The 19,643-nt window shown below is 40.9% G+C and overlaps 1 protein-coding gene across 5 annotated transcripts in view; it reads right to left on the bottom strand.

The window, feature by feature from the left end:
• Window positions 1–7,447: 7,447 nt before the first annotated feature.
• The window catches only part of pnpla6 (patatin-like phospholipase domain containing 6), a 33,985-nt gene continuing 21,789 nt past the window's right edge, over window positions 7,448–19,643 (bottom strand). The window contains exons 28-37 of one of the 5 annotated variants that reach the window (XM_083925457.1): window positions 19,063–19,179; window positions 18,834–18,903; window positions 15,951–16,067; window positions 13,108–13,224; window positions 11,242–11,390; window positions 10,933–11,085; window positions 9,990–10,106; window positions 9,806–9,893; window positions 9,365–9,510; window positions 7,448–9,139 (exon numbers count right to left, since the gene is read on the bottom strand). In XM_083925457.1, coding sequence (XP_083781583.1) covers window positions 9,065–9,139; window positions 9,365–9,510; window positions 9,806–9,893; window positions 9,990–10,106; window positions 10,933–11,085; window positions 11,242–11,390; window positions 13,108–13,224; window positions 15,951–16,067; window positions 18,834–18,903; window positions 19,063–19,179 — 1,149 coding nt within the window. In that variant the 3' untranslated portion in view covers window positions 7,448–9,064. The remainder of the gene's footprint in view (window positions 9,140–9,364; window positions 9,511–9,805; window positions 9,894–9,989; window positions 10,107–10,932; window positions 11,086–11,241; window positions 11,391–13,107; window positions 13,225–15,950; window positions 16,068–18,833; window positions 18,904–19,062; window positions 19,180–19,643) is intronic. The other 4 variants (XM_083925458.1, XM_083925460.1, XM_083925459.1 and 1 more) reach the window with 4 other exon arrangements.

The following is a 19,643-nucleotide window of genomic DNA, read 5'->3' as shown; positions in this document are numbered from 1 at the left end:
ATATTCACAATTTTGGAATTAAAGTTGTTTACAAGATCATCAGCATGGCATGGGTTTAGAGGTGGTAGCGAGGAGATGGCATTTTTAAAGAGTACATTAGCATGTTCATTGATGTAGCGCTTTTTGACATTCTTTGATTCTGTTTGTGTCTCCGGAATTAAAGAAATATTAAAGAAAACACAGAAGTGATCAGACAATGAAAGATCAGTCACAAGAACATCAGAAACATTGAGACCTTTTGTGATAATCAGGTCCAGGGTGTGTCCTTTACAATGAGTAGCCTCTTTCACATGTTGAGACAGTTCAAATGTATCTAAAATAGTCAAAAGTTCCTTTGCACCCTTGCCATTCGAATCGTCAATATGAAAATTAAAGTCACCAGTTATAACTAGGCAGTCGAAGTCAGTTGAGATACTAGACAATAATTCGGTAAAATCATCGAAAAAATTTGCTGAGTATTTAGGTGGCCTGTAAATAATTAACAGAAGAATTTTGGGAGAGCATTTCAACACAGCACACAGGTATTCGAATGATGTAAAATCACCAAGTGACATCTGTTTCCCCTGAAATATGTTTTTAAATATAGCAGCAACCCCTCCCCCCCTTTTCCCAGATCTGCATACATCAATAAAGTTATAGTTGGGGGGTGCTGTCTCGATCAGAATGCTTGCACTGTTATTTTGCTCCAGCCATGTTTCAGTTAAAAACATAAAATCAAGTTTGGAAGTAGTAATAAAATCGTTGACTAAAAATGATTTGTTATTCAGAGACCTAACATTGAGCAGACCCATCCTGATGGTGTTATTGACAGGCTTCGATGTTGACTTTGATTTGGAGAGGATAGGAATGAGATTGTTCAGGTTAGCAGGGTGTCTACGTTTCCCAATGTTCACTCTCTCGGTCGTCACAACAGGAATGCAGAAGGTGCCAAGCTTTGACGTAGGCAGCCTTGGGCCCAGCTGATAATGTGGTCTACTGCTGAACCCTGTTTTGTATCAATAATATTCAGGACTGCTGTCAGGGCGGGGCGGGGGTGGCCATGAGGGGGGGGAGGAGGAGTGGGCAGCGTCAGAGCTGGAATGAACTACTGGAAGTGGACGTTGAGGGAGTAGAGGGGGTTTACGTAAGAGGGGCGGAGTAGGGCTGAGGGTTTGTGAAGCACACTTTCGTGGAGGGGGGGGAGGAGGTGGGAGGGAGGTGCCACTGAGATAACGCTGAGGGGGAGATCGCTGAGGTCGGTCAAGGGGAGTAAAAATAGGAGTAGGGCGGGGAGTGGGTGGGGGTAGCTCCCGGAACTCCAAAGGGGATAAGGGGGGAGAAAGGCTTACTTGAGGGAGGGAGAAGGATGGAGACCTGGATTTAGGCTTGGGGGGTGTGGGGGAGGGATCTTCAAGCCCATTTGAAATGAAAGGGGAGGTAGAGGGGGATGGACACGTCTCCTCTTTGCTCCGGTGTCTCTCATGGTCAGCGCTCTCCTTTTGCAATGGCGGTCCTCCTTCGACGTTCATGATAAGCTGTGTTGTGTCTGTCTTTTCCGTTGGTTCCTCTTGTCTCTTGTCCTTGGCAGTGTTAATAGATGGATGACGCAGGAAGTAAGACATGTTGGTCATGAAAAGCTTTACTCCCAGCTTATTTAGACAAAGTCCGTCTGCCTTAAAAAGATGCCTGCGGTCCCAGAAAAAGCTAAAATTGTCAATAAAATGCATCGAACGAGCAAGAAAAACGCTGGAGAGCCACTCATTCAGCAAGTAAAGTCGACTGAATCTCTCAGCTCCTCTCCTGATCGGGGGTAGAGGACCACTGATAAACACCTCAGCATTCACAGCGCTGACTGTTTCAAAGAGTTTATTGAAGTGCTCTCTCAGCTCACTTGATTGTTGTTTTTCAATGTCATTAAAACCAATGTGCAGAATGATATTTTTCACATTTGGGTGTGCAGCCACAATATCCAGGATTCTTTTTTCCAAGTCAGACACCGTGTCCTTCGGAAAGCAGAGTACTTTGGTGTTATTATTGCTTTTCATATCTTTTACAGAAAAGTCACCCACAATCAGATTTTCAGGCCCACTTGTTAGCTTTCTCGGTGGTTTTAAGTTAGCAGGTCTTACCCTTCTGCGTGGTGATGGTGGGTTATTCAGGCAATCAGAGGGGGATCCATTGTCCGACAACAGTGGAGCAAACCTGTTCTTTAGTTGAACACTTGCTTGCTGGGGAAGTTTCTTGGTACTTTTCCTCTTCTCAGCTGTCCGCTGCTGTGTCCTCCGTGGCATGGGAGTTGATGAAGCGCTATGCCTGGATAGAGATGGTAGCGCAGGCCAACCCGTCAGATCAGAGATATCGGGGCGCTGGGTCCTCCCGGTTGTCCGTTCTCCCTTGTCGCAGGGAGTCGGCCTTCTCTTTGGCTTTGCCCCAAGTATGTTCCAGGGAGGATTATCGCTGGTAGATTTATTACCCTGTACAGGGACCTCCCGTTTCCTCGTAGCTTCATCGTTGCTAGTTTGCTGGGTTCTGGCATGCCCCTGTCCACTGTTTTCAGTCAGTGCTAGGGTGGTATTGTTGTCACAATATCCATTCACTTCTATAAATACTTCTAACCGATTAATTTTTGTTTCCAGCAGCAAAATCTTCTGTAGTAGTTTGTGGTAATCTTCCATAGAGAAGGGAGGCATCTTCTGGTGATTACCTTTAGCACTGTAGCACAGGTTCAGGCTTATCTTGAATGGTAGGCCTCCCTGCCTAGCGTTGAGGAAGTCGTAAAAATATTGAAAAATGCCTCTGTTATCTAAAAGAAATATAATCCCACTGGTTTTGTAAGTATCCAGGAGCTGTTGCTCTTTGTTTCTTATTGAGGAGAAGCAAATAGTAGCAGATAGTAGCAAAAAATGCAAGCAAAGGCGAGAGCAAGCAGAAAAGCGTCCGCACTGTAGCAAAGCAGGAAGCAGTTACTTTAACAGTATTTATAACTTTTAATATTTACTTGATTTTTATTTCAATTGTGGTGCCTTTGCATAGCGATCGTGTTAGTCGCAAAGGAGCCTACAGTACTCGCAACGGTAAAATATAGGCCTACCCCCAACATAAGTCAATGACTCAGGTAAACACTTCTGATTTCCTCACATGGAGCAGACATGAAAACTGTTTTGGTTAAGAAAATATCTGTCAGTCAGCTGGTGAAGGCAGGTTATCCAGCAGCTGTGACCCGGCTCAGGAGCTACCTAAAGGCAGCTGAGGCCGACGTGTTTTCTTAACTTGTCACATAAGGATGATTTGGGTGGGTCAGGTGCCAACACTGTGATTATAACTTGTAGCTTGATGTTAAAGAAGCTGCGGGTGGATGTTATGAAGGTTAAAGTCCTGACAGGCTGCTGACTTTCTGTCTTTTAAAGTTTTGAACAGGACTCGCAAAGTGGTAATTTTGACGCACTTTGGACATGTTGACTGGAGGTCCGGTGTCTTCTGATGCTTTCTAAATTCCTGTTTCTTCATCCTGTTTTTTGTGCCTGCTCACACTGTTATGTGAAGTTTGTCTTTGGTCGGCCTTCGTGCCATGCACTGGAAGCTCGTCTGCATGTGGATTTCAGTTTGTTATTATATATTTATTTCACAGCTTTATTTATCATTTATTATTTATTTCATTATTTATTTAAACTTTTTATCATCCACCGCCACAGTGTTATCTGCAGTATTCTTGTTCTCTGTTTGGTCAAAAGGGCTTTACTGAAGCCTGACACTTTTTATAGTCTGATGTGCAGAGGTGGCCTGTATCGATACAGCGTGTATTTAACGGGTTTTAATTCTCATGTGACTTTAAAAGGTCAAACCCCGTTTGTTTAGGGAGGAGGCCCCGGAAGTTCAGTTTAGTGGTTAGTTCAAACTAAAGAGCTCAGAATGTGTTTTTTCTACGGGAGTAGCCCTCAGATTGGTCACATTGTTACTGTCTTGTTTTATGTTGTTTTTGTTCTGCTTTATGAGCTTTTGTTTGTTTGTGGGTTTTTTTTGTTTTTGTTTTACCCTCCCTCCCAACTCTCTTTCTCCACTAGGGATTACTTTAAGGTCATGCAGGGTCATTCTAACTTATTATTATTGTTTCTATGGCTAATGCTGTTAAGACAGGTACTGGAGTGCGTCTGATCTCCTGGAAAACTAAGGGAATGAACGAAGCGATCAAAATAGGTAAGGTCCTGACACAGTTGCAGCACCTTCAGGGGGATGTGATGTTTCTGCAGGAAACATCTTAAAACAGCCGACACCACATGTATTTAGAGGGCGTGGATGAGCCACTTATTCCACTCCAAATTAACAGATATAGTCAGAGGGGACGCTGTCATCATTCATAAAAGGGTCCTGTTTGAGCCAACAAATGTAATCCTACATACTGACGGCCGCTATGTCATAGTTTCGGGCACACTCCAGAACACACCAGTGGTCTGAGTTTCGGTTTTTGTGCCCACCTGGGACGATGAACAGTTTTTTACAAGGCTATTCGCAAAATCCCAAACGCTGACAGTCATCGCATTATCATGGGCAGAGACTTCAACCTGGTGCAGGATGTGACTCTTCTCCTACACAGGTTACGCTATCCAAATCAGCACACACAGTAAAAACATATGCATCACAGTAAGGAATTTCTGATCCCTGGGAAAGCTTTCTCCTTTTTTTCCCATGTACACCACACATTTTCCCGAATTAATTTCTTCTTACTCGATAACAACCTCCTCGACTGTGTGAATGCGTGTGAATATCACCCAATAGTCACTTCTGACCACGCTCTTACCACAGTTGACAGTTTTGCTATTAGTTTTAGTGACTTTTTCTTTTCCCTTTTTTTTGTTACTTTATCTTACATTGTTTACTTTTGTTACAAGGTTTTCGGTTACTTTTTTTTTTTTTTTTGTGACCGTGTCTGACGTGGGTTGTTGGGAGGGATAGCGGGATTCACGTTGGGGTTTTTCTTCTTTCTTTTTTTTCACCTTAAAGCAGATGTACTGTACATGTGTTTTACCTGTTTCTGTGTTCTGGTCTGCAAAAAACAATAAAAAATGTAAAAAAAAAAAAAAGAAGCTGCGGGGCTCATGTGTTACGTGTTTGTGTTACAGTTCTGTATGTACAGACATACAAACGGTACCGCTCTATCTTTTTACAGTGCTTACTGCTTACATATTGTTTGTGTCTTATCCATCAATCTGTTGCTGTCTCCACTTACATATGGATATTGTGAGACAACTTTTCACCTCAACGAGAAATATCATCACATTTTAATATCGAGAGATCTTGTGGGACGATATGTCATAGCACCGCTACCTTTTATAACTAAACACAACAGTTAAAAGACCCACAACAAACTCTCTTTAACAGGGTTAAACACCATCACAATACAAAAGTGTGGCACAAACAACTTGCAACACTAATAATTGTACATTCACAAAATTGCTCCACTGAATGGCATGTTTTTGTAGCCTACTCCTGACAGTAAAAAGGCCGTTGACCTCCATTCGGAAGATTGGTGGTTCGATCCATGGCTGGTTTGGTCCTCATGTCGATGTGTCCTTTGATAAGACACTAAACCCAAAATTGCTCTCCGGGCTGTGCATGGATGTGTGAATGTGGTTTTAATGATTAGATAATATTAGATGATGGGCTGGTAGCCTCTGCCATCGGTGCATGAATGGGTGAATATGACAAGAAGTATAAAAGTACCTTAAGTGGTCAGACTAGAAAGGTGCTTTACTGTAGAAACCTGTGAATGTTCTCATTTGTCCAGGTCACCGTTATCCCCAAAGCAATTTCAGTCAAAAGCAACTGGACTTGGTTGTGTCTAGGAAGACGTTTCACCTCTCATCCAAGAGGCTTCATCAGTTCATGTACGCATCTGACCAGACTGGGACTGGTCCAACTATCTGGTGTGGAGATCCAGATATTTAACCTCTCACAAGGCCGATGATGTCACTGGAACCCTTTGTGCTCCAAGTGCCAACGACCATCGTTACAGTGGCAGTCGGTGGTGGGCAGTTGGTTTCGACGTCGTTAGTGCTCTACTGAGTCTAAACGACAGTCGTTGGAGTCACATGGAGCCCTTTGTGAACAGTTGTTCTTTGAGGTTAGATTGTTGAATCTCCTGGGAAGGGATGAAAGGGCAGCATTGTAAATTGGAGATAAGTGATGTCTCAGACCTTATTCTGTATGAGTACAAGTTTATTTATCCGTACCATAATAAGCCACTATAAACCTATAATAATGCCCAGTGATGCGACAGTTAAACTAAAAATTAATATACTGAGACACACTGCAAAACCTGCAAAATCTTAAAATAATAAATACCACAATACAAATGTTTTGCCATACCGCCCAGCCAGCACTGATGTTATTTTGGTGATCCCCCTACGTTTCCTCCAGCGCCACCCAGAGGAGCTGCTTGCCAGAAGGCAAGGAAGGCCACTGTTCCCCCCCAACCAGTAGGGGGCCCTCGAGGGCTGACAAACTTTTAAAATATTCTGTTTTATATTGTTCTTCATATTAATGTTTCAATTACAAGTTTAAAAATTATATATATATATATATATATATTCATGTTTTAAAATAACCAACTTCGAAAAGTTTATATGATGCAATTTCTTTGATGTTATTTATAACAATGATGATGAATGCTGGCTCCAGCGCCACCATTAGGATGACATTGTGGTTTCCAGCAAAATCTCTCAACAACTATTAGATGATTTGCCATTAAATTGGGTTCAGTAGTTCCCCCAGAATTTGTTTTAATAACACTTGAGATCCCCTGAATTTACATTAAGCTCCAAGTCAAAATAACAAAACTCCGGTCCTGCTTTCGTGTTAACCACCGTGCATTGAGCTGTTCATTGCACTATATTTAGGTCACTTTCACACCTATAGTTCAGTATCCTCTGTGCAATTCGGTTGTTAAGTTGCAACATCATAGCAGTTTTCATTTAACGTTAGTTTGGTTTTCTTTCACACTTGACTTTTTAAGCTAACCAAACACTGTAACGTAACGCTGTTGATATGGCCACGTAGATATGGAAACCAAGCAACGTCCTTGTTAGCTAGAAGGGCGAAATATTGGTCTTGGGGTCTCTGGTTATTGCTGCTCAGGAGTGAGAGCGACTCATCTGCATTTGTGTCCTTGAGCAAGACTTGTGTACTTTAAGCTGTTGATGCTGCCGTCTATTACTATTTTTAGTTCTGTACCCGGAAAAGCTTCCCATGCCTCAAATATTGATTTTGGTGTGAGAACCAACCGCTGATGTAAACAGCGCGTTTTCAGACAATCTGACCTGCTCAACACATTATTTGGATTGTATTAAAGTTTCCGGTTTTGTCAACTTTGTGACATAACATGCATTAAAAAAAGAAACAAACTTAAATACCACATGACTTACTGCATATTATATTTATTTTTCAATATGCATATTAAATGATCATCTGTTTTTATTCTTTCGATTCCCTTGGCATCTCAAGGTTGGTTCTTATTAAACCAAACGTCTTCTGAGCAAGGAATACTTAAAATATTTCAGTGCAAAACAGCTAAAGCAAAGTTAATTAAAATAAGACCCCCCAACCCCAAATAATAACAATAAAAAACATATTTTAAAAAGCCATTAGTTAACATGTATAAATAAAACAAAATGGATTTTCAAAAAAGAAGCCCCTTTTTGTTTAGGCGTAGGTTCCCTTGTTTTGCAGCGAAGCATCAACTTACAAATGTCCACCTCATATACATATATGAATATCAACATTGTGTATATTTTAATATAATCTTGTTACAATCTACAAAAGGTCCATGTTAATTACGTGTTAATAGTTATATGAGGTGTACTCAGGGTTTCTGCACATTATCTGAAATTATTTTGTTGGTTAGGTTTTAAAGATTTTCATTCCTGTACAGTCTCAGATACATCGTCATATTGTTCACTCTGCACAGGAACCTTGAGTACTGTACGTGTGACCTCGTGCAAACAGAGGTGGGCACACACTGGTTTGTTGTGTAGCGTCAGTCAAATGATCCCTCTCTTCTCCAGTCACTGAGTGGATTGAACACCGGTTGAAAAGGCATCGTCTTTATCTGGCATCATCTCAAACATAACAGCTGAAACACTCACTTTTGAGCACTCATCACATTCAGCCTAGAATTTCAATATACATTTCCTCTACCTACATCAAGGTCCTTCTACTTTACACTGCGTGATGTTTAAATACATATAAAAACACACACTTATCTCCTTACTTCATTTTGAAACTTTCAACCTTCATTATCAAGTCTTTCTCTTTAAATGCATCCTAATTTAAATCCATCCTTGTTCCTTCGACATAAAGTCTACTTTGGTATCAACGTGAACATCTATTCCTCCAACATCTTACCCATTCTGACTCCCTACCTGACATCTAACACTTTACTTACAACTCTTATGAATTACAGCTTTACTGTATGTATTTCTTACTTTTCTTTTCAGTGTCCTGAAACCATTTCAACAAATCACAGCAAACAGTCATTCTAACACAAAGGCAACATATAAACACTCATTCGAACAACAAACAAGAAATTAAAGGGCCGTATAATATGTTAAATTGTCATTAATGGAGTGCAATGAAGAGGTACCATTAGAGACACACATCTATCTGGAAAGTCGCCTGGAAGTTTTAAGTGTCATTGTTTTTGTTGATTATTGGGGGAGTCCTGATTTGGCAGGTTTGGGAGTTGGCAGGCAGGGATTCTGGCAATGGGTCAGTTTGGTGTGAAAGTGATCAGTGAAACCACTCAAAGACAGTTCCTATTCGAGATCGTACATATTCATTTTTGACAGTGGGGTCAGAATGCGAGCACATGAAGCCAGTGCAAGAACGAGAAGGAAGCCACTCGATGCAAAGAAGGTTCAACAACATTAGAGCATGAACGTCGATTTCCTGCAGAAAAACAACTGTATTTCAGAGTTTCAGAAGTTGCAGGAGCTGAGTTTGTCGTCCAAGTCTCTAAGCCTCGACAGTTTATGGACCCGTAATTTGGCCCTTGGTCTTGTTTTAACTCCCTCTACTCGTCCGTGGCTCTCTGTCAGCAGTCAGACACCTCAGAGGTGTTGGAGTCACTGGTGAGTTTCCTGCGTTGTCTCACAGATTTCTCTTCATCCTGCAGAGAGAGAGAGAGAGCGAGAGAGAGAGAGAGAGAGAGAGAGAGAGAGAGAGAGAGAGAGAGAGAGAGAGAGAGAGAGAGAGAGAGAGAGAGAGAGAGAGAGAGAGAGAGAGAGAGAGAGTTTTTTCACCTGTTCAGTACAGTTGAAATCTAAAGTATATATGTAGTTATAATGACATTGAAGAGGAAACTGTATTTAATATGGATCGGTCATATGCTTACAGTCTGAAAGATTCCATTCTGGCCCCACTCTCCAGGGGAGTGGTCCTCAGGGTCCTCTGCCTCTTCCTCTTCTTCCTCCTCCTCCTCCTCTCTCACAGTGTCCATCCCATCTTCCTCGTACTCTGTCAGACAGTCTGACTCCTCTGCTGAACAGAAAGATTTAGGGGAGATATTACAGAGAAGATTTATTGTGTGACTGACCCATCCGTTTTTAGACAGCAGCTATAAACATCAGGGACATCTCCTACTGTACTCCAATAAAACAGACATGGTGAAAGCTATGATCCTTTATTTATTACACTGATTAAATCCGACATGATCTTGAAGGGGAACTGTACATTTATAGGAGGTGACTGGTGCAACAAGGCCTTTTAAAAAAAAAGTCTATAATGGTAACTATGGTATATCTAGATAATGATGAATTGGCAAGTGATCATTTACCTTCTGCAGCTACGTAGCTTTGGACTGGCTCTATCCTGGATACAATCTCTGCAAGGTCAGTGAAGTCAGCTCCCTGACACGTACAGGACTATGAGACAAGAAATTATTATTATATAATGATGTGATAATACTGATGGTGAACATGTATGTAGGTATACATCAACTATGTCTTTGCTGTTCTCACGTCAGTTCTCTTGCTGTCATTGTAGTCGGCTGAGCGGTGGTCCTTCAGCATGTTCTCGATAATGTCTCCTCGGGCCCAGCCAGTAAACAGCAACTTGCCATGCTGGTAGCCCACATCCTAAAATAGTTTAGACAGAAATACAAGGTGCTTTTAATAAAGTAAGTAGTAGACCGACTTTTTTTAAAAGGGAAAATATGCTAATTTTCTGGTTCATTTTCTGAATATACCCGTATTCACCTGAAACACCGTTGGTGCCTATCTCTTTAAGCGCCCCTAAAGGAAAAGCCCAGCCTGCTCTGGTTGGTCAGTGTTTCTAGGTCTTCTAAATCTGTTCTCTTGGCCTCTCTACACTGTCATTGCAGCCAGGGAATGACAGTAAAGGAACTGTAGCATAACTTTCTACTTATCTATAATTGTGACATCACAACCGTACAGAAGCCCTGACGGCTCGTTTAAAGGCACAGTTTCTGAATACAGGCTGTGTGCATTTCTCTGTTGATTAAGCGCTTAATACATACAGAGTATTTATATAGCACCTCAACCTGCTTTGTAATAAAAAAAAGACATGGAAATATCATATTTTACAATATGAGACCTTTAAAGCTGCAGCCCCCCGCACCAGCAATCGTGCTGGGTTAATGCAGTGGCCTCGTTGACATGAATGAGGGGGCTGTGCCTTTTTAGTCTATCTTTAGACTAAGTTAGTCTATCTTTCTGAATATGGCCATAGCCATCAAAACAATGGACATGCAGTGATGCCAGAGTAGCCGAATAAAGCACTAAGGTTAACACTAACCACCATCAATATGAAACAGAGGCAAAATTGCCTGTGCCCTCATTTTCTTGCTGTAATTAAATCAAGGCACAAGAATACACTTTTAAAGTTTGCAAATGGATGTGCCCAAATAAACAAAAAACAGGCAATATTTATCAAGTAACTCACATAGATCTCGTCAAACTTGCCAAAGTCCATGGTCTTGAAGCGGTCGATTGGCGGTCTGATATACTCGCAGTAGGCACTCTTCTTCACCACCTCTAACTGCCGCACACAAGAGACATAGGCCAACCGAGACTGGATCTCTGCCATGTCTGGCACCTGCACAAGAGGGTGATGAAAGAATGCTACCAGAATAACACGGACAGAAATATTTCTCAATCTGCCGACTAAAAATAAGTACTTAAAAAAAAACAAATGTACTACTGTATAGATGCTGAGCCACCCATAGTTACCAGCTACCAACAAGAACTGTACCTTTACTTTCTCTGCCCAGGGATTGATCCGTTTCCACAGCAACCACCAGCCAGACAGGCAGTCGCCATAGTTACAGAGGTCGGTCTCATCTTGACTACCCACGTCGATGGCAATGACTGTTCTGGCACCCATGTTCCTTGCAATGTCCGCTGTTGGTTGTGTGGTGCATACACCAGCATTCACACACATTCACACAGACGTACACACCACGACGAAATACAGTAGCAGAGATGGTAAGACAATGTATCCTGTGTCATTAAGCTTGTTTCAGGATAATATCTGTTTCTTTAAGCCTTAATCATAGGAGCCATTATGTTTAAACAGACTTACACCACAAAAATATACATTTTTACACTCCAGAGTATTTATGGCCAATTAGCGACAGAAAACCATGCAATTTAAATAAAGAGTATACTGTCCTGGCCAACAAGCACAAGGCAGGAGGTCTTGACCTTTCTCATTGACTTGCTGGCGTTAAAAAAAGAGTGTTGGGACAGTGAGCATTTTTGTGGTGTTGAGCCTATTCAAAGACTGAAAAACAGGAAGACATCCCCCAAGCCCAGCATACTGATCCAGAGTGCCAAGAACAACTATAAATGCATTTCACAAACCTCAAGAATGAGTACCGTTTTGGAGATAATAAAATATGATTCCCATGCCAAGTGGAGAATTACAACAGCTCAGTCCAGAGCTTTGTGAAATATGACTGTTTCTTCAGTACATTTTTGATCATCATACACAGAAACAGACTCAGGGGTTTTCATCTGCGTTCCATAATGAAAGTTAAAAATTGTTAATGACTTAGTGAAGTTTAACTTCTTCTGTAATCATTACAGGACAGTATACATTATGGCTGGTGCATATTTTAATACCTTTGAGGATGTATTTAATGGTTCGCAGACAAAAACAGCTCCTCCCCTCTTTTTAAACAGACTCCACTCAGTCTGGTTGAAGTGGAAACAAATACTAATTTTAAAATTAAGCTTCAGTATAATGAACAACAACTGTAGGGCCGGGTTGATATGGTTATCAATCATTAGCAAAATATTAACAAGAATATTTTGCAATAAAAACTTCCCCAAGAGGTGAATGTATGCATATTCCCATAGAAAATAATCAAATTGAAGTTCAAAGCAGAACTGTCTTCCTCTGTCGTGCCTTACATGAGGCCGAACTCCTCATAAGTATAATTTTAGCTTTTAAGTTTGCTTGGAGTCAGATTTATTTGGACAACAGAATAACATAAAATGATCATATAACCAGAGTGTGATTCTCCTTAAAGTCAATAATCATAATATCAAATTATTGCCCAGCTCTACGGTCATTTTTGTTCATTTCAACATGAAGGGAACCAGACTTTAATCTCAAAGCAGACTGGTGTCTTCTGGCATAAAAAATAGCAAAATCCCACAATGTTTTAATGTCAGGAACTTGAAAATCTTTTTTTTCTTCAAATTTTACCAAGAATAATCCCCATTTTTAATTCTACAACTTTGTGACACCAGGCTGTTTGACGGACAACTCAACGTGGTATTTCTTAGTCCAAGTGTAACCATGTCATTATAAACACTTGAATCTACTCTCAATATCTATATCCAATATACATTTCCTCAATGAGCTCACTCAGTTAACATTTTTTAAATGGTCTCGGCACATTCCTCCACTACCACCTGACTTCCCTCATTAGCATTAAGACAAGCCATCACCTATATACTTACCCAGCCTTTAAACAATATGATTACAACTTATCATAATCATACCCGTAGCCCTCTCTCCACCACCCCCTCCTCTGGGGGGACAGGATTTTGGTGGACATTGAGGATTGTGTGCTGGGGGGAAGGTGGAGGGGGCACCACCTCTACTTGCCTGGCAGGTTGTTGATGTAGCCACCGTCCATTAGCAAGTTGCCATCTTTGGGGTCGCAGAGAGGCGGCAGGTACCCCGAGAGGGTCATGCTCGCCCGCACATAGCGCCACAGAGAGCCTGACACACCAGGAAGGGAAGGAGGGAGGAGGAAGGAGGGGGGATAACATCTCAATAACGTTTGCTGTACGTTTCAGGTTAGTGTCGACATAGAGCGCAATCCCAACATCAGAGGGAGGTCGGACAAAGGAAGGTAGCCGATCCCTGCAAAGGCTAGGACTGTGGTTCTGCCCACCTTAGACTCTGTTGTACACCACTGCAAACCTCATTACCTTGCACAGAGAGAGAATATGTGACTTGTGCGTTAGGTAAAAAAGTAAATGGTAACCATCACAGAGAACCAAGGCTGTTTGGATCTCCAAAAAATGTCCCAACAACAACGCTATATGGCATCTGATTATATGACTTTTCTCCTTTCTAAAGCAACATCCACAAATACTGTATATTCAACCAGAAACCAATCAAGATAATGTGAGGAGAAGAAGTGGGGAATATTGTAATGGACATAATTCAATGGTCTACATTTAAGAGAAGGAGCAGCAGCAGATGTTGTGACAATATTTGGAGATCCTTTCACCGTGAACATGGCAGGGAAGCACCCAGCCTGCCCAGTCCTGCAGTCCAGCTCAGTGCCAGCAGGGGCAGGAGCAGGACAGGTGCTTCATGGGTTGGAAGGATAAGGAGCACCACAGAGAAATGCGAGGGGTGCAACTGTGCATGGAGGATATGTGAATGCTGAGGAAGAATCTTTTAACTGAAATATGACTTTAGGGGAATTTCTACCACCTACAACTTTCCGTTTGCTTGCTCTAGATGTATTGTAACTTACGGAATTATTGCATTCGTACAGGAGCTAAAATGGGCAACAGCAGGATCCAGAACACATATTCCTAAATAACGATAAAAAATATATAAATAGAAAGAAAAATGTAATACATGCCATCAATATATATTTATGAGAAATATATCGATCAGCTCACAGCGGTTAACACTGGCATGCACATGGAAGCAAGCAAAGCCAGGGGAGAGGATAGGTGCTGTGTAGAAGAGACTGGACATGTTCCTGTAGGTATAGATGTTTGAAATGAACCAGTAGCAATTTCACAAGGACATCCTTATGGGAAACAGTGGGTACAAGCCGCAGCTCAGTCCAACGCACAGGCACATTTAGGCCCACCGAAACGCACAACAGACAGATGTGATGTTGACATGGTGCAGCCATTCACTATCTCCAGTAAAAGAAAAAAGTAAACAAAAACAAACAAAAATCTCCAGTAAGTGTCACCTTCAACACTATCAGCACCTTTAACGGGCATCAGCTTTTCTTCAATCAAAGCACGCTGTACTGCCTGGTCTCACTCAAATCCAGCTAAATCAAAACCAGTTAAGTCTGCTACCAAAATTAGCGATGCGATGCACCATATACTGTATGTCAGTACCAATTGGCACAGGCATCCGATAACACAAAGCTTTCATTGAATTAAAGCTGCAGTCGGCAAGTCTGGCAGATCGAGATGACTCAGTCAAATTTCTAATGTTAGCGACGCTAATATTGTAACATGCCTGGGGGGGTGTGTGTGTGTGTGGGGGGGGGGGGGTCTGGGGCGTGTGCATGAACTGTGACTGACAACTCTCACAGCCCTGCGCTGAGTTGACAGGATGATACAAGCGAGTCTGGTTTTTGCAAGACAAACATCATGCTCTAGGTGAATGTAGAGGCGTGTTTCTTTTTTCCCCTAAAACCGCATGATTTATGTTGTTCTATCGGACGTAGTGTCGGTTTCAGTGAATATGATCAAAAAAAAATGTTGCCGACTGTAACTTTAACAAGTGCAGCATCTGCACACTCCAATACTGTAGGTGGAGGTATGAAACTTTAAAATCGGTTTCGCGATCCACCAATAAACATGTATTTAGTAAACACTGTCTGATTGTACAGGTTTTGTCAGAGTATTTAATTTGATTTAGCTTAATCAAAAGCCAAAGTAAAGTAAACATTGTTTGACGTACCTAACTAGAAAATATAAATGAGCATTTGAAGAGACCAAACTGTTTTTATTGTGTTAACAATAGTGATGACAGTTACATTTTTAGTTAGGTCTGTGCTATGGAATATTAAATCAATCGTCTTTGCTCACTTCATCTTAGCCTTTCTTGCCATCAGGTGTGCATAAACTACAGGTTTTTAACTAATTTTTTAAAATACTTAAATGTGAAATTATCAGTTATCTTATTGGTTTCTGCCAAGACAAGCAGGTAATTATAGGTTATTGGTATTGACTGAAAAAAATCCCTATTGCGCATCCTGAATCAAAAAGAGCACACTGGTGAATAGAGATATCGATGTTTACAAGCCACATCCAAAAGTTGTAAAGGTAAAAGTGTATCAAATAAACACAGGGCGCCAGAAGAAGCCAGACCATCATTCATCTCTCTATGACCCATAGATGTGCAGACATGCATGGGCAAAACCTCACAAGTGGTTATAACCAGAGGTGGCGCCAAGCCAACTGGCAAAATTGTGCAGTGAGTGTGATTCAAAAAAGCCAATTGGAGTTTATTATATGTAATATGCCAGTGAACGATGAGGAACTGATTGGATTTTTCCTCAAGCTTACAGTGGATTTAGTCTTTCCTTCCAAACCATGGGCTCCCAATGTCCACCTGGTCAGGGTGGGGTTAGTTACGAGTGAAGACGAGAAAGAGAAGGAGGGTAGCCGAGTGGTGGATTGTCGACTGAGGGATAAGGGAAGGAGGTTTTGGTGAGCGGGTGTTTAAAATCTGACCTGGGACATTGTTAACATAGCAACCATCCACAAGCAAGTGGCCATCCTTGGGGTCGCACAGGGGAGGTAAATAGGGGGTGTAGGAGGCGCTGGCTCTAACATATCGCCAGACGCAACCTGTCGGGAAATGGAGATGGAGAAGGAGGAACACATCAAATATGGGCCGGACTCAACGTCACAGATGGAAAAGTGAGCAAGACAGAGTGTAGAGAGAGAGAAGAATGCTGTAAAAAAAGAAGAATAAGGAGAGAGAGAGGAAGAAATGCCCGCAACATAGAGAAGAAGAGTGCTGCCAGGAGCAAACACAGGGGAAGGGGAATACAATGTCAACAAAATTACTACGGTTTCTAACCAAGGCCAAGTTCAAATAAAAGCCTTCTCTACAGCCAATTAAATCAAGCTACTTTGAAGACTGCTAATATAATGAATACAATAGACTTTGTTCAGAATGATGACAAGATACCAAAATATCAACACAATAACATTTACTAGAAACAGGACAGTTTAGGCAAAGTATAATTAAAACCTGTCTGTGATATAAATAAAAACAAACATGTTGGATGACACCAGATGTATGTAAAGTATCTTTACAACCTAAAAACAGTGATGAAAGGTTTGTTTGATGTGTTCATTAAGCATAATTAAAAACTGTATTAGCTTTGTTAATGACGTGTTCAACAAGCAAGGTGAGAGGAAGACAAGCAGAGAGAGATTGAGAGAGATAGAGTCTGTCAATTTAAGAAGTGCTGCTTGGCATTAAACTAAATTCTTCAAACTGTAGACTGAAGAGAAAACTGCAAAAGAAAGATTTGAGTTTTCTCAGATTTCAGTCGTAGTTGGATAAAAAATGATAACATGCAAACTCATGACCATGTGTACCATACAACCAGCAAAACAGCGTACAATGTTTGTTTGTTCAATGAATGGAGCCAAAGTGACATATTCAGAATAGCACCACGCTAATGATGTTTCATAAAGCACATCAGAAAAACGACTGGGAGGAACGACGAGAATGCAGAAATGCAGAGTGGAGAGAAGCAATGTGGGATGTCATTAAAGAGCAATGAGGGAAAAGCAGGTGGAGTGTTCTGGATCCTACGTGTTGACACGGACATGAGAGAGGAATCAGCATTTTGGGGTCAGCGACTACACGGGTTATTTTGTCTATGGCGGGCAGCTCTGTGATGTCTCTCTATTTGCAGAAAAACATGACGTAAGGGATATACTGTATTTAGGGCAGAATCTGGGAGTTTTAGACAGAAATGTGATGGACAAATAACATCTACAGCTATCAACTTAGTGCATGAAAAGGAAGAAGTGGAGTTTAATAGAGAGAGAAAAGAACATCAATATATAGAAACAGTCCGAAAGATGAAAATCGGATTAGAAAAATATGAAAGAAACGAAAGGAAGGAAATAAAGAAATAACAAGGGAAGAAACTAGTGCAGTAAAAGTGAAAGACAGATGATGGGAACAATGAGACAGAGATGAAAAGGCTTTGCTCCAGGAGTTAATTCATAAACATGCCACGATGCAAATATAAGCAAACCCCTCAAATCCAGTATTCAGCCTGAATTATAAATAATTAAAAAAAAATGCCTTTACAATGATAGTAGCAATGTCTTACAGTGTAAATTATTATTAAGTAGTGTTACGTTGATTATGCTAAAAAGTTACATGGCATAGAAAATGGCACACTGGATTTGCAGGGTTGGTGGGGGGTTCTTTCAGGCTAGATCTTCTTAAGTTAATATTAGGGATGTTGCATTTTTATGCAAGACAAACAGAACACATTTGCCATTTCATTAAATACAGACCTAAGCATAGAAACATCGAAACTGTGTTTTCTTCAGAGCAATCTCTGTCTAAGCCATTGGCCTTGAATGCTCAAAACAAGATTGGAACTGACATGTTTATGGAGGTAGCCAATAGCATTTGGCCTTGAACACTGCAGTATATGCAGGCTGGCCACTCAAACATATCGGAGTCATTACACCATTCCCTAATATACTCTTCATTCATTATATCATGTCACTTGCTACAGGTTTGTTCTACCAAAATGCTCTATGAGCCTAGTATTTATGATTATAGTTACTAGATTTTACTAGTTAAAAAAAAACTTTCTTTTGTGAGAAATTTAAAATTGCCCATTTCCAGTGAGACTCAAGGTCATCCAGCTGGTGTGGACATAATTAACACGAACACACGTAGAGTAGCTACTTTGGCATTTGCTCAGAGTGCCGTATTCAACAACAGTTTGAGAACACCCCAACTTCAATTTAGTTGGGAGTATACTTGCCTCAGACTATAAATCTGAGTTCATGCAGTCTAATTACTCTGATGATTCATAACCCAGTTAGGTTTTTGTGCATAGCCCCAAGTTGTGCCCACTAATACAATATGTATAGACTTCTTAAATGAAAAATTAAGAAAAAAAGCTACAGTGCCTAAGGTCCCTTCTAAAGTCAATTGAGTGAAGTCAAAGTCAACAGCATGCAAATGGTTTAGTTTCTGTGCCTTTTGACTGCTGACTGACTGCCGCTCACGGCTGAGTTAATTTTGGAAACATAAATTGATGACAATGCCAATTGCACACATTAGTTCTGTCATTCAGAGCCATATTATTGATTGAGCTGTGTTAAATGTCGACTTGCAATTATATTTTACATTTTTGTAAGTCAATGTATGTTTGCATGTGAGTGTGCATTTGTGTGTGCACATATAAAGCTCTCAAATAATGTACAAACATTGATGAAGTATCGTAAAGTACAAAAGTATTGTCTTGAGCTCTTCTAAAGCTTTCAAAAAACATTAAGCCAATCGCAATAGTGGTGAGATAAAGAGGGGTGGCGACCCCTGCAGCCAGCTTAGCTGTCACTTACCATCCTGGTGAACACGCATGGCTGAGGCCGTGATGTCAGTAGTGACGTTGAAATATGGCAGCCACAGATCCTGCGGACACAGAAAGTATTTCAGTGTCATAAACCCTTTTATTATATTTCCAGTGCCGGCTTCAAAAACACAACCCTCTAGTGCTCAGGCAGACCGTACTGCAGTGGTAAAGAAATTCTCTCTGAAATTGAAAAATGACTTTGTACTGCAATCCCTCACCTCAGCTTGCTTGTCCTGGAACACTTTATAGATGCTGGTGTTGAATGCCGAACCAGAGAACATGGAGGTGATGGGATAGGTAAGGTCCAGAACTGTTTTAAATACTGAATTCATTGCCTGTTGAACGACAAAATACAGAGTAAAACTGGACTGAACAGCAGGCTGTTAACAGAGCAGAGACGAGGAGACAAGAGAGGTCATTAAAATGTAGACAGTTCAATATGTAGCACATGGAGCCCCCTTTTTTTTTTAAATAGTGGTAACCCTTGTGGCTACTTGTTCTATATATAGATGTTGTTGTTTTTAAAAAAAAAACAACTGTGTTTTACTGCACAAAATATTTGTATTAGTTCTCCCTTTTCCTGATGATTGCGATGTTTCCATGGATGTTCAGGACCTATTATTGCAGTGATTGGAAATTAGCCCACAGTGAGTATAAATGTGACAGGAGTTCAAGGTTTGGGGTTAAAAGGGTTAATACATTGAAAAACATTGAGTTGATGGCTGCTGCTTGGATTAAACCTTTTTCATATTAAGAGCAAAGCAGAACATGACTGAATAATGGATATAGATAGAGTGCT

The sequence above is a fragment of the Echiichthys vipera genome (genome assembly GCF_963691815.1).
Source record: "Echiichthys vipera genome assembly, chromosome: 2".
Classification (NCBI taxonomy): domain Eukaryota; kingdom Metazoa; phylum Chordata; class Actinopteri; order Perciformes; family Trachinidae; genus Echiichthys; species Echiichthys vipera.
Note: the sequence above shows the minus strand (reverse complement) of the source record. Positions and strands in the feature narration are given on the sequence as shown.